The sequence below is a fragment of the Euprymna scolopes genome, chromosome 45 (assembly GCF_053919585.1).
Source record: "Euprymna scolopes isolate OS-2025 chromosome 45, ASM5391958v1, whole genome shotgun sequence".
NCBI lineage: Eukaryota > Metazoa > Mollusca > Cephalopoda > Sepiida > Sepiolidae > Euprymna > Euprymna scolopes.
In genome coordinates this window covers 2,205,326-2,228,765 of record NC_136526.1, presented here as the reverse complement: position 1 = coordinate 2,228,765, position 23,440 = coordinate 2,205,326, and the positions used below count along the sequence as shown (strand labels likewise).

Here is a 23,440-nt window from a genome sequence, read left to right as displayed (position 1 = left end):
TTCTTATTGCATTTCCATCCTACTATCTGCGACATAAGTTGCAGGGATACTATGTCGGGAGTCTGTTCACATTACACTTGAACTTCTGCATGTCAGTACAGTTGGGGAAGCAGGAACCCGAAAGGGAATTCCAAAATCTAGCAGTTCTAGGGAAGAAAAGTATTAGAGTAGAAAGCTTTCTTACATCTAGGGATCTCTACTTTACCCCAACAAACTACAGGAGTGGGATTTAGCTACTTGTCGGGTTTGTTGGGGGTATTGACGTCGAGGGGGTACGAGGGTTTGTAGTTCGTCAGAGCATTCACCATTAAAATACTTGTAGAAAAACAGGTAGAAGGATGCTGCATTTCATTGATGTGACAGAGGTTGAAGCTTAGCTGATAGTGCGTGACCTATTAGGTTTTCCACTCTCTTTTGCATCCTGTCTAAGAGTGAGAGACCAGTAGCAGATGCATCAGTCCGTGGCAACACCACTCCATGCATAAGCGAATGGTGGCCTTATAGACGTATGGGATACTTTCAGGTGTAAGTAACTTTCTAGCACGGTAGAGAGAGCCCACCTTCTTTGCAGCAGCCTTGGCAATGCACTCAATGTATCTATTCCAGTTCATATTCGCTGTATGTATCTGATGTATATATAAACTCTGTGACACTATGTTTGACTGAGGTTGTTGAGTGCTGGTGGGGTCGGAAAAAAACAAAAAATTGACAAAAAAGAAAAGTAGGTAATATTAAGTATTCTACTTATTTTCATGGCAAGTGCCCGTCTGAGCTCCAATCTTTTGTCCCCTTTGGCCTGACTTTCACGAAAAACACTTGTCTAGCTGAACCACTAATAATTTATCGAACTCTTCATCTGTACCTAAACCTAAACGTAGATTCCATGAACAAAGCTTCTTTCTTAGAACTGCACGACTGTGGAACTCTGTTCCGATTTCCTGCTTTCCAACTGACTACGATATGGTGGTCTTCAAGTCCAATGTGAACAAGTTCTTGATGAGCCGTTCCACTTAAGTAATCCAATTTACCAAAATTTACACTACTAATGATTACTATGACATTTTCTCATTGATTACTGTACACTCAGTAACCCTTATCCTTGAGTGGCCTCCAGGCCTTAATAAATGGTGACTCCTTTGTAAAAAAAAAAAAAAGTAGGTTTAGCGAGTAATAAAAGGGCTTATCAACAAACTATGGATAGAAATTTGTTCTTAAGGATTGAACAACAGGAACAACACTTGATGGGGGAGGGGGAGGAGGTCAGTTGTACGCTTTGTTAGTTGAGGCCTAAACTCCGAGGTGGATAGTTGGATTTTGGATACGGTTGAAGACAGTTAGTCGCTCGGAGGCCCTTGATGGAGATGAGGAGATGAAATGACGGCAATCGACGCACATAGCCTCGACAGGACGTACATTTGAACCTTAGCATGTAGAAACACACATCCAGAATCCAGCCTTACATGATTTTTGGAATATGACGTTTTCATTCCGTGACAGGTTCTTCATTCCGTGACAGGTTTCATTCCGTGACAGGTTGCCCCGTGTTTATTTTATTTTTATACATTTGAACCTGTTCGGGCTCTATCGACAGTCACTGTGTGAAAAACACGACAACGACGTGGCCAGAATTAGAATAATAAAAGATGAAGATGAAAAAGAAATCCACAAAGCACAACAACTGGGGTCGGCAGCTTGTCAGTGGAGGACCACGTGGTGTCATACACAGACAAAATGCAGCGAGAGTGATTGACAGTAAGGAGAGTATTGATGAAAACGATCGCAAAACCATCCCAGGTGTGGTTGCCATTTTTATGGTCATCGGAGTTTTTCATCCATGAAATTGAGTTGGAAGTTCACATGGTTACAGCCTGGATCACAACCACAGTCACACTTGCAATTGCCAAACTAAAAAAGAAAAACAAAAAAAATTGTTATATAAAAAGCAGAATATACAACAAACTAATAACGTTTTATTGCCCCACCCTCCCCCAACAACAAGAAGATGGACCTGTCAATTCACCCTTGTAGCATGTAAAAACACATCCAGAATCCAACCTTACATGATTTTTGGAATATGAGATTTTCATTCCGTGACGGGTTTTTCTTGTTTCTCTGTGTTCATTTTATTTCTATACATGTCCGTCTGTCCGCATTTTTCTCAATAACTACGTCTTGAAATTTTTTGAAATTTTGTACAAACATTAAACATGATATGAGTAAAATGTAACAGAACGGATTTTCCAGGAAAACTAAAATTTGCATATGTTAAGGCCTAAAACTGCATCGTTTGTTCATTTTCACCAGGATTTGACGTCTCCTGGGGACTTTTAGAGCTAAATGGGGTGGGAGAAATGCTGAACCTAGTCATTTTTTTTATGCCTCGTTCACTGTGCATTCACGGGGGACAATGCATGCTTCACTTGTGACTATAATAATGCACATTGCATTAAACAAGGTCAATGTTTTGTAATAAAGAAAAAAGAAAACACTGTCTATAACTCACTGATGAAGGCCTCATTTGTCCGAAATATCAGGTTGACAAGAAAGTTCTTGCAGTTTTTAACTTTTAAATTGAGATGAACAAAAGTTTATTGATCGAAATAAGCACCGTAAGAATCAACATATTTCGTTAGACATGTCATATATCCCGTATAATTGATTCAAGGCTCCCAAAACAGCTCCTTTGTGATGAACAACTGTCCAAAGGAAAAAGACCCGCAGGATAGCAGCGGAAACAGTTCAAGGACAATTTTTGAAGGTCTCCCTCAAACACTTTAGTTTGTATTTTAATTCATGGGAAAAAACTAACCCAAGACAGATGTTCCTGGCGTGCCGCAACTCACAAAGAGGCTACAATTGCTGAATCCGCACGCAATGAAGAACGCAAGAGAAAATGTTACATTAGAGATGACAGAGCAATCAACATCTCTGATACAGAATTATCCAACATGCAGGAAATATCAGGTTGACAAGAAAGTTCTTGCAGTTTTTAACTTTTAAATTCTGTTGTGGTAGGATCTACCTAATTAGCATACGTGGAATGTCAACTATATAAATATGGTTGGTACCGTAAAGACGCGAGAGAATCAGAGAGACACGAGATCGAGAGTCGACGACCACCCAGCCGACACTTTCTCCAGGGACGATCTCCCCATGACTATATCAACGGACTCTATGTAAATATTTGTATATACTTTCTTGCTTTCAATATATCTGTTCTATTTTACTTCTGTGTTGTAGTTCCAGGTGTTCAGTCGAGCGTCAACAAATTCAGATGAACATATCTCGGCTAAAACAAAAAAAAATATTGATTCAAATAAACAGCATCAGAATCAACGCACTTTTGCCGACGCAAATCAAGTGTACCATTATGCCAGGTTTGGTCATGATCGATTCAATGGCGAGGGCTGTAGGAGAGTATATATACATAGGCTATGACCTTGATCTTTAACCTTAACCTTAAAAAATGGCGTGCATCATCCCTAGGTGGGGGACCATCATCATGCCAGGTTTGGTAATATCATGACAAGTCCAGTGATATGGGTTGTAGGAGAGCTATATATACAGACACACACATATGAATGCTACTACTTTATATATAGGTAAGAACATCAAATTTTATGGTTAAACTACCAGTGACAATCACATCGCACCATCTTGAAAACAAACTGAAGAAACAAGGGAAATAACTCTAAATTGAGATTTTAGAAAGCCATTCTTAACAAGGGGGAGGAAACTTAAATTTGCTTTAAAATTATTTTCTTTATAAAAAAAGCTTGTATTTTTACAAAATCTTTTATTTATTTATTTTTTTTGAAATCCTTTGAAATGACGTTTCATAATTTGTGCATTCATTCTTTTTACGGACTTTTATCGCCGATCTTCATAGTTGTTGTTGTTCCAGCCAACTCATCTTCTGGCCTTCTTCAGGTGATTAACCACGATGGGATAGGAATGTCAAGTCTTGTAACTGTATCCCCAGTAATTACTGCCTTCCATAGTTGTCTCACCACATTTTAGCCAATTAATCCTCTGGCCGCTATCTTTAGACAATGCTCACCTGGAACCATAGACTCGATACCTCTATCTATTGCGCTACGGGCCTCGAAAAACAACTATGAAGATGATAATAAAAAGCTACAAAAGAATGAATGTGTGTGCGTGTGCAGTCAGCGCCAACCCTATTCGGGTTTAACCGGCTTCCTCCAAAGGAGGAAGTTTCATGGGTTGGCTGGTTGGTTGTTTTTGTTTTACGGCATATCAACCCTTTTCGGGTTATTTAATGCCAAATCCAAAGATTTTGAAGAAAAATTTTTTTAATAGAATATATTTGTTGTTTTCACGTCGGTTTCTATTTAACCCATAGTTGGGACCCTAACAGGTACTACCACTCCGGGTCAGAGTGGACCTGGGAGCAATGGTAATTAAAGGGTGGCTCCACACTCCCCAAAGCCCACAAGCTGGGGCCTCACCATCAGATATAGTTTAAGGTCATATCCAGGACCAGGTTCATGGGAGTATGAAATTCACAAGCGGTCCCCAGTCGCATGTATATCCCCGTTAGGGGAGATGACGACGTTAGGTTTTTGCAACTTTTGTCGACGTCCTCCTACATACAGCACCTGGAATTCCCAAATTGGTCACCCATTTTAGTAATGACCAGGCTCAACGTTGCTTAACTTTGGTGATCTGACGTGAACCGGTGTGTCAACATGATTATACCGTATAAAAGAATGAATGCACAAAATAAAACGACTTGATCAATTTATGTGATTTTTGGTGGACAATGTTTTTTTTTCTCATCACAGGTACATAGATAATACACATTTTTATTTATTACTAGCGACGGATACCCGGCGTTGCCCGGGTGTTTGGAGGTGTGTGTGAAAACTCCGGGAGGGGAGGGGAGGATAAAATAAAAATGTTTTGGTAGATAAGTATGAGGATCGAACCCGAACCTTTGAGGCAAAGTTGTAAATTAAAGTGTGAAAAAAAAAGAGTGCGACGGTTTTAACCACTGGGCCACCGCGAGATGCTAACGGAAAGACGTTTGAATTTATTTAATTACTTGGATTTGGCAGGTGCACGTTTTAATGACTTAATGAGGTCAACTTTTGACTGCGGGGTAGCATTTCATTTAGTGCGGGAATGCTTCTTCCCCCCCCCCAAGACGTTGGGGGTAGGGGGAAATATTATAGGAAAAGGCTTAACCTACATGCGGCGAGCGAAAACTGTTGAATATTTATCTTCCCGAAGTCGAGCAAATTAAATAAACAGGCGAGCTCCATTGTTAACTCTGAGATATTACGATTTACATGTGATATAAAAAGTTTTAAAAAGTTGTTAGGCGACCGACTGCTTCTCTGAAAAAAGCCTTTCTTGGACATACACAAAAAGCGAACATACATTTTCGCTTTTATATATATAGATGTTCTTTTTTTTTCTCATATGGGAGAATTCTGGACACCTGACTTACATTGCAAGTGTTTCCATAGCCGGACCCAGCACAGCATTGGCACAGAATAATATCCACACAATCCATTCGCTGAAAAGAAACAAAAGGAAAAAGTCAGACTTAATTATGACACTGATGATTGGTGTTAATCGTGACACCCTATATATTTAGCTCTTATGCGCAGATCATGATATAATGATTAGATCACTCTGACTGACCTAAAAAAAAATCATTTAAAAATAAAATGATTAATAATGTAGTATTTTCCCTCATTAAATATTTCCCCTTCGTCCATTTTTTTCACCATGGATACAAAAAAACTCAGTCTTCCCTTTTTCATAGCTATAATAAAGTTTTGTACCCCAAAAAAAATAATGAAAAAAAAAAAAAAAATATATATATATATATATATATATATATAAATAAAGAACAGTCCTAGAGTGGATGAAACGCGGAATATTCAGTGTAGCTTAATCGCCATATATATTTTATAACTAACTATATATATATATATATATATATATATATATAGTAATTTATAAAATATATATGGCGATTAAGCTACACTGAATATTCTGCGTTTCATCCACTATAGGATTCGTCAGGCTTATGCACGAATTCTGTGGTTGCTTCTTGTTTTTATATATGTTGAGGATTTCTAGTTAGCCAATCAGCTTTCTAGTATCCACCACGCCCCTTCCTATCAGCCAATGGGTATGCATTTTATCAAACAAAGGATCTGTTTTAGGACTAGGTTAGTGGTTTAAGGTAGATATATTTTATAAATTACTAACTAGCTCTACCTACGTATTGAGCACTTTTGAAGTAAATACTTTAGTTACGCATAAATCTATACTTTCGTATATTAAATTTATGTGAGTAAATGAAGTAGTTATATATATATATATATATAAAATAAAAATTACAATTAAATTTACCAAAATGATCCAAGATGGTAAAATTAAAGTATATTATAAATATTAAAGAATTAATATTTATAAAGTTATCTCAGCCAGATGTAAAAGCTCGATAAAACCAAATAGGAGATAGAGCTTATAACTTTCTTAAAGTTATATATTTGGATTTTACCGTCACTGGATTATTTATCTTCCTCCAGACTATCCATTCATGTGTAATCACCTTTTTCTTCACCATATTCCCTCTGCTTCACTTTTTTTGCTTTCAAGTAAGATCTTTGACTTACTTGTTGTTTCATCAAATACTTTTGCATGCAAAATCCGATCCTGCCTTGACAGAGTACAAAATAGACTTTGTGGCTTAGTGGGGGATGCCCTTTTCTTTTCCCTGCAGCCTCTCTCCCACAGAAGAGACGTTGCAAGCCTGTTTTATCGTTACTTCCATGGCAAGTGCTTGTCTGAGCTCCAATCTCTGGTCCCCTCCTCACCAATCTTTCAAGATAAACACCCGTCTAGCTGAAACCACTATCGATAATTTTCCCCACTCTTTATCTGTGCCAAAATCAAAACGTAGATTTCATGAACAAAGCTTCTTTCGCAGAAGTGCACGCTTGTGGAACTCTCTTCCATTTCCTTGTTTCCCACCTGACTACAACTTGGATGTCTTCAAGTTCAACATAAACAAATTCCTGATGACCCCACCCCTTAAGTAAGACACTTTATCAAATCTTCAATATTACTACGATGCTATCCAATTGATTACTGTACACGCAATAACCCATATCCCTGAGTGGCTTCCGGGCCTTGATAAGTGGTGACTACCATGTTAAAAAAAAAAAAAAAGAGGTGCTAATATATTTTCCATTTAAAAAAACTGGCCAGCATTGATGATTGAAATAAAGAGTAGGACGAACAGTGTGGCACTATATCTTAATAGTTGTTAACGCACCCTCCCCTGCATGGCCAGGTGGTAATTTGGCTGCAGGCGAAGGAACACACAGAAAAATGTAACCCTATAATTCCCTTTCTTCTATCGACCTCTTTCTGTCTGGACCACCATGAGGTGAGCACGCATATTTCTGTCTCTCCGTAAATGAGGGGGGAGGGCATCTCCTCTCCCTCAACACTAGTCAAGGTAGGTTAGTTAGTTTTGATAAAGTAATGGTGAAAATCAATTTTAGGATCTGTAAATTTTATGTTAATATTGTAATATATATATATATATATATATATATATATATATATATAGGATGAAACACTAGTGTCTGTAGGTATTTAATTATTATAGTAAAAATAAAAATAATTATGACAGCCCCTTTAAGAAATTCGTTTCTTATCGTTGAGCACTTTCCGTTGAATTAAAAAGTCGGTCAATTTAGCTCTTATGCGTAGATCATCGTATAACGATTTGATCACTGTCTGTCTGACGTAATGAACATTTAAATTAAAATGTTTAAAATTCAACGCTATTTCACACGGTTATTAGTAGCCGAATGGATACGGCCTCCGCTAATCGAGCCAGAGATGTCTCGTGTCGCGGGGTTCGAATCGTTCGACTGGTAGTAATCGTGACACCCTGCACTGAAGAATCCCGAAAGGATGAAACACTGTAGGTATTTAATTATTATAGTAAAAAAAAAAAAAAATATATATATATATATATATATATATATTTATTTGTAGTCATCGACATACAGTCCTGTTTCGTTGTATCACAACTCATCAGTGCCGCTAGACTAGCATCTCTCCCAAGCCAAGGATTGAACCTAGAACCGTCGTGTTGACAGTTGGCAGTTCTCCCACTCGACCATGGAATCGACGCCCGTAAATAACTCGTCGGAATGTCTATTTAAATAGACACCCACCACCACTTTTATAGTGCTCAAATCGCCTGTTCGTAAACAAACAAACAACGAGCTTCGCACTTTCAGCCAATTAAGTAGCGGGTGAGATTATTTACGACAGTGCTCTACCCAAAGAGGGGGGGCTTAAAATATATTTGTAGTCATCGTTTAAGTTTATACAATATATATATATATATATATATATATATATATATATATATATATATATATATATATATATTGTATACATTTTATAAACTTTTCCCCAACATCTTGGGGGTAAATGCAGAAACTGGCTTGCAGCCAAAGTTAAGTGCAGTATTTCATTCCCCTACGGCGTGATGTTTAACCTCATTAAATTTACGCACATGTCACGTAAGTTTTTAATTGTTTAATTTCAACCATTCTCAATTCTGCGGCCCTCGTAGCATTGTGGCAAGTTATCAGGCTATTTACCTCGAGCCTACTTGCCGACCAAAACTTTTTTTTTCTTTTACACCTCCAAACACCCGGGCAATTCCGGGCACCCCCGCTAGTAACAAATATAGCTCCCGTACATTCATATCTGACCTACCTCTGCATTCCATGTTTAAAAAGGAGGTGTCCTCTATAGTATCAGACCTGACTGAATGGCTAATTGTAGGCATAGACCGATTCATACCATCCAAAAAATTCCAACAAAAACCTAACAGCCAGCCATGGTTATCCCCTGAATGTGCTGCTGCCATCGCGCACAGAAATCACTTTTTCCATAGCTACCAACGTAATAGATGTTCTGAGACTAAAGCTGATTTCAGGACTGCCAGCAACCACTGTAAAAGAGTAATAAAACATGCAAGAGAGCTATATGCTCAGTCTGTTAAATCCAAAGTAGCTGAGCAGCAGCTTGGTTCCCACCAGTTCTGTCAAATAGCAAACAGGATCTTGAACAGAAGCGTGCGTTCTATCCCAACTATCATCAATGGACTTGAGGTCATCTCGTCAGCAACAGACAAGGCCAGACTATTTGCCAAGAACTTTGCAGCTAATTCTACCCTCTGCAACAATGACCATCAACTTCCTGTATTTCCTCCTATAACAGACAACACACTATGCAACATACAAATATCTGTGCATGAGGTCGCCAAGCTAATCAAGAACCTTGACTCCAGTAAAGCAACTGGCCCTGACGCCATTCCAGTTATAGTGCTGAAAAAGCTCCAACCAGAACTTGCCCCCATACTTACAAAATTGTTTAAGCGTTGCCTTAAGGAGAAGTGCTTTCCAACACTCTGGAAAAACTCATCAGTATGCCCTGTATTTAAGAATTCAGGTGATAAGTCATCATCCTCTCAGTACAGACCAATAAGTCTCTTGTGTGGCATGAGTAAGTTGTTGGAATCCATATTAAATAAAGAAGTAGTGACAAGCTTCTGAGTTTGACGTTTACTCCTGATCTGAAATGGAACACGTATATCAAATCTGTTGCCAGGAACGCTGGGAAAATGGTGGGGTCCTTCTACCGCTCCAGAAGATATCTCACTACTGATGCAATTCTCTATCTGTATAAAAGCCAAGTACGTCCAAGGATGGAGTACTTCTGCCACATTTGGGCAGGAGCTGCTAAAAACAGCCTATCCTGCCTTGACAGAGTACAAAACAGACTTTGTGGTTTAGTGGAGGGGGGGGCCCTTTTCACTTCCCTGCAACCTCTCTCCCACAGAAGAGACGTTGTGATCCTGTCTTTGTTTTATCGTTATTTCCATGGCAGGTGCTCGTCTGAGCTCCAATCCCTCGTCCCCCCCCCTCGCCAATCTTTCACGAGAAACACCCGTCTGGCTGAAACTACTGTCAATAATTTTCCCCACTCTCTATCTGTGCCTAAATCCAAACGTCGATTCCATGAGCAAAGCTTCTTGCGTAGAACTGCACGCCAGTGGAACTCTCTACCACTTGCCTATTTCCCACCTGACTACAACTTGGATGTCTTCAAGTCCAACATAAACAAACTCCTGACAAACCACCCCCTTAAGTAAGACACTATCAAAACCCCCAATACTAATGATTACTACAATACTATCTCATTGATTACTGTACACGCAATAACCCTTATCCCTGAGTGGCCTTCAGACCATGATAAGTGGTGACCCCCATGTAAAAAAAAAAAAAAAAAAATATTAGCTAGTCAAAATCAAAAATTGATGTGTCACCTTAAATGCTACTTAGGTCAAACTTTTAGAATCTGATAATTTTATGTTAGATTTCAAGCATTTTCAAGTATATTATAGTGTAAATAACACGGTACCACTATGAATATGAACATGTAGCACATTATTTTATTGCCAATAACATGGTAAAACGATAACAAATGAAAATTTGTTAGTCAGAATTAAAATTTAATATTTTATTTGCGGATTCTCATCTTCATAGTTGTTGTTGTTTCACCATGTTTCGACCAACTATTCCTCTGGCCTTCTTCCGGTTGTTAACCCCCATGGCATAGGAATGCTGAATCTTGACTGTATCCTCAGTAATTACTGCCTTCCATAGTTGTCGTTGTCTCACCATGTTTTGGCCAACTCATCTTCTGGCCTGCTTTTGGTAGGATTGAAACCGCTATCTTCAGACAATACTCACCTGGAACCGTAGAGATTCATCGCATCCATGCACTGCGCTTAAGGCCCCGAAGTCGGCCAAAACACAGAAAACAACAACTATGAAGATGAGGATAACAGTTCGCAAATAAATAAATAAATAAAACACAAATTACTCATCTCAAAGGATTCCAATAAAAAAATAAAAAAATAATAATATACAAAGTTTAATACGTTTGCTTAAATGCTATTTAAGTCCAAATTTAAAAATCCCACAAGATAACTTTACACATCTGAAAACAAAAAAAAAAAAAGAGCCCTGCTTACCTTTCTCTTTGGACAGCACGAATCTAAACACGATTCCACGGTGGGGACGCTACACTGACAAGACTCGGAGAGAACGAGGCAACACGCACAACAGGACGGATCGTTTTCTTTTCCACACCAGAAGCATTCAACACAAAAACCCTGTTGCTGCAAGATGAAAGATTTTAATTTTATTTTTTACTAGACCACCCGTGACCCGTTGGGTCAGTACGTTATATTAGCTATGGAATTCATGTATGAGCGTGACACTTGTGGCATAAAGAAAATAGGTTTTTTTTACATAACAGAAGCATTTCTATGAAAGTATATTAAAATGAAAAAAGAATATAGATAGATTTCTATGAGTCGTTCTGTTTATTATAATTGTTATTTTTTTTTAAATTACAGTTACTGAATTATAAGTGGTTGGTCATACTTATAGGTAAATATGCACTGAACAGGTATCATAATCCTTATTATAGTTAAATTCAAATTTTGATATATCATCTTTTAAATGAAATTGTTAGTTGAAAGTACAGAATAATAAAAAAAACACTCTCCACATGTTAATAATGGCTTTTTAAATAGAAAATGAAAATAAAATGTAACTTTTTTCATTTAATTTAAGCAAACATTCAGTACCCATTGTGTAAAGGAAAACACTATTTAATGTAATAGAAATGTGTGCATTTACCGATTCAGCTTTCCGTTTGGAAATGTAAGCAGACGACTTTAAAAAACATGGGAAGAAGAAAAAGAAATTTTTTTGTAATAACGCCCTCTAGTAAAAAGGTCTGCATTAGTTAAGGGGGATAACTCTATCCAGTTTTACATCGCTCCCTTTTTCTCTCTCTCACACATACACGTAACTATTTCTCGCGTACGTAACGAAAACAGAGGGAGTAGGAGTGTTGAAATCTATTAGAGGGAAAGTGAGAGGTGTTTTCTTTCCATAAATTGTATAGGGTAATATTTCATATTATTAATAGATTCATAGATAAATAGATTTTATAATATATATTATAATTATCTATGAATCTATGTATTATTTGTATATATAAATAACTATTTGATCAAATTAAATGAAATTGTTTGTATTAAAAGCGATATAAAAATTCCGGAATTGGAATAACGGATTGAAGACGTTGCTATTTACGCATGCGCAACCGGATGTTGAAAACCGGAAATCTGATTGCAAACATACAAGATCCATAGAGTTTTAGTAATATATAGATTTCGGACTATTAGTCTCATCTTTATTAGTTGTTGTTTTTGTTTTAATCTTTTTATTGGTTCACAACGTTTCGGCCAACTTCCTCTGGCCTTCGTCAGGTGGTAACGCGACGGATAGGAACTTCGAATCTCCTAACTGCATTCTCAGCCATCACTGCCATCCGTAGTTGTTGTCGTCTCACCACATTTTTTACCAATTACCTCTGGCACGCTTTGGGTGGGATTGAAACCGCTATCTTCAGACAATGTTCATCTGGAACCGTAGAGATTCAACGTCTCTATCAACTGCGCCACGGGCCCCGAAGGGCGATCAAGGTTGGATTCTTTGATCTTATAAATCCACATTTATTCATTATCTGATCTTCCATAGTCGGGTCCGTACCGATTGGTATATATATATATTATTCCTTAAAAAGATTAAAACAAAAACAACAACTAATAAAGATGAGACTAATAGTCCGAAATAAAAAATAAAATTAACATAAAAATGCTCATCTCAAAATAAAAAAAAAATTCCAATTAAGGAATAATATATATATATGAAAGATTTTTTTTTTTTTTTACACAGTGATCACCACTTATCAAGGCCCGGAAGCCACTCAGGGATAAGGGTTATTGCAAGTACATCACGTTAGTGAGGAGATTTTATGAAGTGTTTAATTAGGGGGGCGGTTCATTAGGAATTTGTTAACATTAGACTTGAAGACATCCAAGTTGTAGTCCGGAGGGAAGCAGGCAGACGGAACAGAGTTCCACAGGCGTGCAGTTCTAAGAAAGAAGCTTTGCTCATGAAATCTGCGTTTTGATTTAGGCACAGATATAGAGTGGGGGAAATTTTTCACAGTGGATTCAGCTAGACGGGTGTTTTTCGTGAAAGTTTGGCGAGGGGGGACCAGGGATTGGAGTTCAGACGAGCACCTGCCATGAAAATAACGATAAAACAAAGATAGGCTCGCAACGTCTCTTCTGTGGGAGAGGGGTTGCAGGGTAGAGAAAAGGGCATCCCCCACTAAACCACGAAGTCTATTTTGTACTCTGTCAAGGCATGATAGGCTGTTTTTGGCAGCTCCTGCCCAGATATGGCAACAGTATTCCATCCTTGGCCGTACTTGGCTTTTATATAGATAGAGAATTGCATCAGTAGTGAGATATCTTCTGGAGCGGTAGAAGGATCCCACCATCTTTCCTGCGACCTTGGCAACAGACTTGATGCACGTGTTCCATTTCAGATCAGGAGTAAAGGTCAAACCCAGAAGCTTGTCAAAACACGGGGCCTCACCCAGACGAGAGCCATCCATCACAATTGATGCCAGCTGTTTTTAATATGAATATCAATACGCACAAAAGGAAAAGAAATTTATAGGAGTATAGATTGATAACAATGTCGAGAGACCCTGGTGTGAAATCGTATACCTAATTAATCGCACCTCTTTGAAAGGACTGCAATATTTCGATTATTGTTTAGTAACAGGGTTTAATTAACATGAAAATTATTTCAACCGTCATCGTTAACAATTACAACTCTTTTTCCGGCCTTCGGGACAAGATCAAAGTGTAGTATCTGTTCTTCAGATGCTGCACTTCAATTTCTTGTTATCTGTCATGCTGAAAATATCAGATTGACAAGAAAGTTCTTGCGGCTTTTAACTTTTAATTTCAGATGAACATATCTCGGCTCAAACAAAAATTTATTGATCGAAATAAGCACCATTCATCAGAATCACCACAGTTTTGTCAATGTAAAACAAATGTATTTATGCCAGTAACGTAAAAATTATGTGTTCCGGTGACGATGAAGTCGCTGAAGGCGGTTTTTGATATAACTTAAGTTTTGGAAGCATTTCTCATGCAGAAAGTTGTCGAGACGCTTGAAAAAGTATTAGTCTGTAGGTGAGAGGACTAGAGAGTATGGCAGATGAGGCAGGGCTTCGTAGCCCAATTCGTTCAATTTCTACAGAGTCAGTTTAGCAACGTGCGGTCGGACATTGTCATGGAGGAGAATTGGGTCTTTTCTGTTGACTAATACTGGGTGTTGTTGTCGAAGTTTCTGAAGCATTTCATCGATTTGTTGTCAGTACTTCGCCGCCGTAATGGTTTCGTTGACATTCAAAAAAACGTAATGGGACGGATCACAGACCACCAAATAGTCAGTAGTCATTTTCATACAAAGGTACTTGATGTGTCTGGGAGTGTTCTTATGTAGATTTTGTATTGGGAAGTGTCATGGAGCTTCGTTAGCCTCCAACCACTGAGCTGAGCGTCGCCGGTCGTCATAAAGAACCCACCTTTCATCGCAAGTCACAACTTGGTTGACAAACGGGTCGTTCTTGTTGCGTAAAAGAAGGGACGATGACACTTCATAACGGCGTTTCTTTTGGTTGTCGTTCAATTCGTGAAGTACCTAATAGTTTTTTTGTCTTTCCAATCTCTCTCAAGTCGTTGGAAATCGTCGTATATGTTATGTTTAATTCAGAAGCAAGTTCTTGAACAGTTGTGTGTGGATTGGCTTCGACTAAGGCCCTTAATTGATCATCGTTAACATCCGATGACCGACCACTATACTCATCACCTTCAAGACTCTTGTTGCCACCATGAAATTTCTTAAACCACCATTGTGCTGTGCGTTCAGTAGTGATACTTCGGTCAAATGCTTTGTTGATATCGCAAACTGTTTCAGCAGCTTTTTGGCCTAGCTTGAATTGAAATAAGAAAATCGTGCGAATTTGCTTTTTTTTCCATCTTGTATTCAACGTTCTGAAAAGAAGACATAATTGTTTAAAAACGACTGCAATTTAAACAATTTGATAAAACGAAAAACGCTCTTTAAAATAATATATAAAGTAAAGTTATTATAACGAAAATTTATTTGAAAATACATCATTTTGAAATCAAAATTAAAAATTCTCCAAGAACTTTCTTGTCAACCTAATATAAAAATAATCTTATAAAATCAACAGTAGGTTCTCTACAGTGCAATGTAGATTATAATTTATGGTGGACTAAGTTACTGCAGAAAGGCATTGAAGTTTCCTTCCAGTGCACCACGATAGGTCCACAACTAGAACAGACAATCAATTGACTTGATTGAAAAATGAGCGATTTCACCGATTTTAATGACAATAAAAATATAAGAGTGTGAGACATTTGTTGATCGTAACTAAATCCCGGGCAATGTCAGCTCTTCCTGCTAGTTATTTTATATATTATTAGGTAAGGTGTCCATTGAATAAATACAATTGAAAAGAAAATGCATACTTACGACCAAACACTGTCGGACAACAACAATGATAACAAACAGTAAGAGATATACTAAGATGCTTATAACCAGGATGGTGACAGGCTGATCACTTATGGAGGTGTCTGGGGGTGGAACAGAAGGAAACACTGGAGCACCCTGCAGTTAAAAAAAAAAAAAAAAATTATATTTTTTGGGGTTTTTTTTTTTACACAGGCATCACCACATTATCAAGGCCAAGAGGCCACTGAAGGATAAGGGTTAAAGAGTGTACAGTAGAAATTGGACAATATAGTAATCATTAGTAATGAAAATTCAGTAAATTTGTTAACTTATATGGAACGGCTCATCAAGAATTTGTTTACATTAGACTTGAAGACAACCATATTGTAATCAGCTGGAAAGCAGGAAAACAGAAGACAATTCCACAGGCGTGAAGTTCTAAGAAAGAAGCTTTGTTCATGGAATCTACGTTTAGGTTTAGGCACAGATAAAGAGTGAGGGGAATTATTGATAGTGTTTTCAGCTAGATGGGTGTTTCTTGTGAAAGTTTGGCGAGGGGGGACCATAGACTGAAGCTCAGTCAAACACTTTCCATGAAAATAACGATATATCAGAGACAAGCTCGCAACATCTCTTCTGTGAGATAGAGGTTGCAAGGAAGAGAAAAGGCCATCTCCTACGAGGCTACGAAGTCTATTTTGAACTCTATCAAGGCAGAACAAGTTCTTTCTAGCTGCTCCTGTCCAGATATATATATTAAGGATGGGATGATTCCAATATAATTACCGATTTCGTATTAAATTCCCGGTTCCGATTCTGATTCTTTATAAATATCTTATTTTTTTTTTTTTTTTTTTTTTACATGGAGGTCACCACTTATCAAGGCCCAGAAACCACTCGGGGATAAGAGTTATTGCGTGTACAGTAATCAATGGGATAGTATCGTAGTAATCGTTAGTATTGGAGATTTGATAAATTGTCCTACTTAAGGGGGCGGTTCATCAGGAATTAGTTTACATATTTAATTATAAATTTATTTTTCACGATTATCGTAAGAACGCATCTTAAATGTGCAGATCTTTTCTCAAACGCAGGGATACACTCGTGAGGGATGATCTATCGATTTTTGTTTTACTAATATGGTTAAAATTAATCTTATGTACATCTATATCAAAACACTTGTAAACGTTTTTTTTTAATTTTTTAATTTTTTATTTACATACTTTGTGGACCAGACCCCACAATTTTAATAAATCATCATTATGCCAGATCAAACATACCCATCCCTGTGTCTTGATATATCTCCTATCATTATATGTGATCAGTTTTCTATAATAGTCAACCATATAGGAGCCTATTCGTGACCAGACACACAGACGTTCAGCTTTATATATATATATATATATATATATATATATATATATATATATATGATGATTGCAACGTCTTGTCAGACGAGTGCCACTCCCTCAGACATTTAAAATCCATGAGCCCAAATGCCTGAGGGAGTATCTATACAAATATGATGTTACAGAGTCTTAGCTTTGTACGACAGCTAAGTTTCTCTCTCGGTTCAAAATGCTGAGATCCAGCAACAAGCAAGAGCAAGATAGCCAGCAACAAATTAAACTGCAGACCAACTTAATGCGGGTAATGGTCTTCCGCTTTATGATTTTTTGAATCAGAAATTTGCTTCTCCTAGAAAGGTTGCCCTCACCACGGCTTACGGAAGCCCTCTCCACCCCAATACACATATACACACACACAAATATACATGGTGATAGTTGGCCATTGACCCAGAGAAAGAGTTCATTCGCCCTTTGGAAGCTCTTGTTTTTAATCCTTCAGGGAGACTAGCCGCCCTCCTCACCAAACAAGTCTGGTGGGGGAACCAGTTTAGTCGCCGGTGACCCGACCATGAGGCAGGTAATACTGGGTTACATGGTACCAGTAGCACATGACATGACCTGACATATATATATATATATACACACATATATACACATGTGTGTATATATATATATATATATATCTATATATATATATATATATATATACACACGCCCACACATATATACACTAACTAATGATAATGTTTATAACCATTTTTCTGTTTTTGATCAATCAAAAATTGTTGCATTTTTTGTTGAATTTTTTTACACCTGCTATTATGTATCATATCTCTTTCCAGTAAAAAAAAAAATCAATAATTAAATGTCTGTAGCCATTTAATTTTTCCATATAAAGCATTTAGTCCTCTTTAAAAAGGGCGGCTGGAGCTCCTCAACCCACGGAGCCTACTTTGGAAAACCCTGAACTAAGCTTAAAAAAAACAAAAAAACAAAACAAAAAAAACTTTGACACATTCTTCAAATATCAGTTGCACTCTGGGGGAGTGTGTGACACCATCTACCCTCTACATGCTGTGGTCCACATCTTAATAATTGCCTACCAAGGCCTTTATGTCATCAATTGATCAATTCATTTTTTATCAGCGTTTTACTGCATCAAATTCACAACTGCCCGCAGCTAAACTGTCATCAACTGCCACAAACACAAGACTGTTCGCAAACTGTTTTCAATCATTGTAAACTATCACAAAACCAACCGTCACTCGTAACACTAAATCTATATATAAAAAAGGAAAAATGTTTGTGTGTCTCACAAAAACTTTTGACAGAGGGGATGGATTTTCACGAGATCTGTATCATTTTCAAGCTCGACCCTTCGGACGAAAAATATCGAAAAATTGGCTAAAAACATTAATTCCTTTACTCCCAACTCGGCACTTTTCTACAGGGAGGGGTAGCAAAAAATCGTTCCTTCATGACGATTTAGTCAAATATGCATGCGCAAAAAAAAGTTCTTTCATGAATTAATTAAACTTTATAAAAACCAACCTAATTATTTCCGTGCGTGCTTATAGCTCAGCCGATTAAGGAACACCGTTGTTATCTTAAGATTGCATGTCCGAGCCGAGATGTAAGGTTTTAAAATTTGTTTTTCGATTTTAAAATTTTTAGTATTGAAACAGGGTAATTTATGCCATTTTTTCGTTCTTTTTTTTCCATCATGTTCGCTTTTTTTTTATTTCCGATTTTTTTTAAGAAGTTTTAACATCGTTCACTGATACGTTTTTCTTTTTTTTGTTTTTTCCAATTTTTTTTTAAGAAGTTATAACATTTTGCTGGTTTTGTTGATTTTTGTTTTTTTTTCATATTTACACAGGGTTGTTTTGATTTACACCCCCCCATACACACACACCTCAAAACACCTGGGTAATGCCGGGTACCCCCCGCTAGTCTATATATATAAAAGGCAAAATGTGTGTGACCATTTCGTGTATGTCTTCAAAAGGCTTTTCTCGCACACGGTTCCGGGGTAGTTACGATCGCTTACAACTGTTTATATGGGTCCTAAATAATAATATGTACGATTTGGGAAAGCGCGTCGCATCTAGATTTATTTACGTCGACTTTTACAAAATTATTGCTATTTTGGCTTCTTGCATGTTGATGAGGCTTTTTCGTATAAAAAGCAAAACTAATTCAAAAGTTAACAACGAACAACGTTCTCGGCATTGCGCCGGGAAATGTCCAGAAGCAATCAGCTTTGATCAATGTTGTACATCAGACAATTGTTATTCAATCTGAACAACTGGAAGCTGGTTTCCCTCTCCCCAACATCTGTTGGGGAAAAAAACAGTCAAATTTGGGTAAACAACTGCTGAGAGACGCTCAAGGGTACAAAAATAAGAATTGTCCCAGTCGTGAAGGATTTCTCCTCCACCGAAAGAGAACAAGAAATGGAAGTGCGGCATCCGAAGAACAGATGCTGCACTTTGATCCTGACCAAAAGGCCAAGAGTAGCGGTGAACCCGTGGAAAAAGAAAGGGAAAACAGGCAGCTGTAAACGATGAAAAGAAGAGAAAAAAAAAGATAAGATCGTAGCTTATGGTGGAAGAACGTGATGACGTTAAATTGGCCATGACAGCCCGTGGGTGGCGAGGATACCAATGAAATTCCGATCTACAGGGGCAAACAGTCGCCGAACAGCGGGGCGACACGTGACCCTATTGAAAAGGCGTGTGGCCTTTGTGGAATCGGATTCAGCGGTTTTTATGTCCTCTTAAAAATAATTAAGTTAGGCATTTCTGTTTTTATGTCCTGTCAAATTCCATTAGGGAACAACCGAATGCCAACAGAGAAAGAAAGGCAGCTCCTTATTTGGGTATATACCGCCTGGCAAAGATTTGACGGACAGTGATCCCTTAATTCTGATTGGCCAACGACCTGAAACGGGAAGAGACCCAGTCCACGCCCCCACAATATAAGCAGCGAGCCTTGAGAGAGTAAGAGAGAGAGCCTTGCTTCCTTGGGTCCGACGAACGTAGATTCCCCCATCGACTGTCCCTGTCAAGTAGATAATTGAGTTGTCTGTCGGAGAGAGAGAAGAGAAAACCTCGCAGTTAACAAGTGGCCAGTCCCTAACTAAACAGCTAACTGCGATTGTACCCTGATTGAATACAAAGAAGTTTAAACAAAAAGAAACGCTTATTGACTTGGTCTCTTCCATTGTTTTTGCATGACAAGTCTGTTTTAGGAAACAGGCCGTGACATCATCGCTGAGGAAACATCAAAACCGACAACCGGGGTCATTCCACCACTGGACGACGCGCGGGTGACGTAAGTGTCACACTGCGTGACTTCTATTTGACCTTCTTAATTAGGTCAAATGGAAGCAGCAGAGTTAACTTTTATTGCGCACGCCTGTTTTTATAGTTCAATAAATAAATTCAAACCTGTGTATGTTGTATGTATGTCGCAGTGGCCTAATGGGTAACGTCACCTGTTTTTTTTTTTTCACACATTAATTTCCAACTCAAGGGTACGGGTTCGATTCTCATACTTAACCTACCAAAACATTTTTTTTTTATTATTTAACCCCCCCCCCCCGGAGTTTTGATTTATCTCAAGACACCTGGGTAATGCCGGGTACCCCCCCCCCCGCTAGTCTAATATATAAAAGGCAAAATGGATGCGAGCGTTTGTGTATGCCCGCCAAAGGCTTTTGGCATCGGGCTTCGTGCATCGGTTAGATTCCGCAAGAAGTTTTCATATACTTTCCAGATCGTAATATCCCGTATTCACAAACGGACATCCTTTCTTTCTTTTCTTTTGATCGAGTTAAACAAAATTCTGACCGTGGCGTCATCTCGAGTGTTTGTTTGGCTTTTCTGTATAAAGCGAAACTGTTCGACAAAAGTGGCAGAGCATTTCCTGACCTTCGGGCTGGGATTTCTGATGCTTCATTTAAGTTAATTGGTCCTTGGTCAATGTAGGAGAAACCCTTCATACTGAGATAATTACTATTTATTTGGATACTGCCAAAGTGACCCCTTTTTGGAGGAGCTGGTCCCCCCCCCCCCCCCATTAAAACGACCTTGTGTCTTCTTTGTTTTCCTGGGGAAGCAAATAAATAAAACAACAGAAAATGGGAAGCTTAACTGGCTCCAGGCCAGGTTTAAAATCAACACTCATTTCTGCGCATACGTGGCGACTCCTATGATTCCTAATTTAATCACCAACTCACTAAATTCGCTATCCTATTTGGCCTAATGGTTAGCGAGGAAGACTGATTACCCTACATTTTCAAGTTCGATCCCACCTCTCGCTGTATCTTTTTTTTTTTTATTTCATCCTTGTGCCAATATCCTCCACCCAGGCAAAAGTTGAATTCACTATCCTCTTTTTCCACATTCTTTTCCATCTTTGCAGTAGGCTGCCTTCCTACTACCTCTTTTTTTTTTTTTTTTGGTTCAACACACACCTCAAACACCCGGGCAACCAGGCTAGTCCAAAATAAGAGGAATAGATAGTTTGCTTGAAGCATTGCTGATAAAATATAAGAGAGAGATTTTTATGGTCCTCTTTAAATGTGTCTCTCTGTAAACAGACGCATCCCAAATCAATTTCTTTATTTCACTTTAATAAATCACATAACATGTGAACAAAAATATCGGCACTTCTGCATGTCAATGACATGAAGCATCCGAGATGAGTTATGGACCCGTTCTTTGAATGCACTATCGGCCATTCTGTGAACCTCAAATATAAACAAGTGTCTCTGACAACGCAAAATATATAACAAAACAAAGAACAAGAAAACATGAAAATCGAAACATTTATTGTATAAAAAAATGTATGAAAATTTTTAAGTTTTAATAGTATTTCTTTCCATGAGTGATTTATAACTGAAAATAAAAATAAATATGCAAAAAACATTAAACATTTATAGATTGTTTTCAGAATTATTATTTTTTTTTTTTAAAGTATTAAAATGTATCAAAATATAATTTTGAAAACACTCTTTATCTGTGCCTAAACCTAAACGTAGATTCCATGAGCAAAGCTTCTTTCTTACAACTGCACGCCTATGGAATTGTCTTCCGTTTTCCTGCTTTCCAGCTGACTACAATAGGGTTGTCTTCAAGTCTAACGTAAACAAGTTTTTGATGAGCCGTTCCACTTAAGTTAAACAAATTTACCGAATTTCCATTACTAACGATTACTATATTGTCCAATTTCTACTGTACACTCTTTAACCCTTATCCTCGAGTGGCCTCTTGGCCGTGATAAGGGGTGATGCCTATATAAAAGATTTAAAAAAAACATGAAACATTTATAGAGGCTTAAGAATAATTTTTTACAGTAAGATTGTTATAAACATATATATAAAAATACAAGTATGAGTTATCAACCCTGTTCTAGGCTGACAAACGCCCTCTACCGGCTGTTCTTGAAACTAAAATGTACACATTCGCCTCATGTCATTGACATACAGAAGTGCCAAAATATCAAATGAAATTAAAAAAAAAAAAGGATTTATCTGCAATCTTACCCCAGCCATTTTTTTTCTTTTCGGTCAATCTTTCAAACTAACAATAACAGAAACACTGAAGCTATGTATGAACGATGTCTGAATCATCTGCAAAGACAAAAAATATGTAAATTTCAACTTTAAATTAAAAAAAATAATATTCAAATTTGCATGTATCTATAATATACCATCTAAAGCAGGGGTCTCCAAACTACAGCCTGCGGGCCAGATCTGGTTCCCCAAAGTCTGTAGTTTGGCCTGTGGTGCTCTCATGGAAAACAAAAATAGGCGCTTCTACAGAATTGTGATGAGATTTTGTAGTTGATATATGGAGTTTTCAGATTTTTAAAAACAAAAAAAAAAAAAAATGGTTTCTACTGATTTTTTTTGTTAATTCTAATAAATTACAATGGTAACTTCCAAATTATGCAACCGAAATTACATGAATATTACTGAATTATTAAAAGAAAAATGAACGATGTCTGAATCATCTGCAAAGACAAAAAATATGTAAATTTCAACTTTAAATTAAAAAAAATAATATTCAAATTTGCATGTATCTATAATATACCATCTAAAGCAGGGGTCTCCAAACTACAGCCTGCGGGCCAGATCTGGTTCCCCAAAGTCTGTAGTTTGGCCTGTGGTGCTCTCATGGAAAACAAAAATAGGCGCTTCTACAGAATTGTGATGAGATTTTGTAGTTGATATATGGAGTTTTCAGATTTTTAAAAACAAAAAAAAAAAAAATGGTTTCTACTGATTTTTTTTGTTAATTCTAATAAATTACAATGGTAACTTCCAAATTATGCAACCGAAATTACATGAATATTACTGAATTATTAAAAGAAAAATGAATGGAAAAATTAATCATGTTAGCAGATGAAAATTTCCTGCCATCTTGTTTAAATCAAAACGGAAAATTACCTCCCTTTTGAATTCTCCTGTGTCTCATGATTGTTTTCATGAAATTCTATTTTTAATTTTCTTTAATA

The 23,440-nt window shown here is 37.5% G+C and overlaps 1 protein-coding gene and 1 pseudogene across 2 annotated transcripts in view; both read right to left on the bottom strand.

The window, feature by feature from the left end:
• Positions 1-1,144: 1,144 nt before the first annotated feature.
• The window catches only part of LOC145269128 (uncharacterized), a 37,607-nt gene continuing 15,311 nt past the window's right edge, over positions 1,145-23,440 (bottom strand). For both annotated transcript variants that reach the window (XM_080124728.1, XM_080124729.1), the window contains exons 2-6: positions 22,467-22,553; positions 15,588-15,722; positions 11,117-11,263; positions 5,477-5,545; positions 1,145-1,905 (exon numbers count right to left, since the gene is read on the bottom strand). In XM_080124728.1, coding sequence (XP_079980854.1) covers positions 1,816-1,905; positions 5,477-5,545; positions 11,117-11,263; positions 15,588-15,722; positions 22,467-22,475 — 450 coding nt within the window. In that variant the 5' untranslated portion in view covers positions 22,476-22,553 and the 3' untranslated portion in view covers positions 1,145-1,815. The remainder of the gene's footprint in view (positions 1,906-5,476; positions 5,546-11,116; positions 11,264-15,587; positions 15,723-22,466; positions 22,554-23,440) is intronic.
• LOC145270011 (5S ribosomal RNA) lies at positions 4,611-4,729 on the bottom strand (annotated as a pseudogene).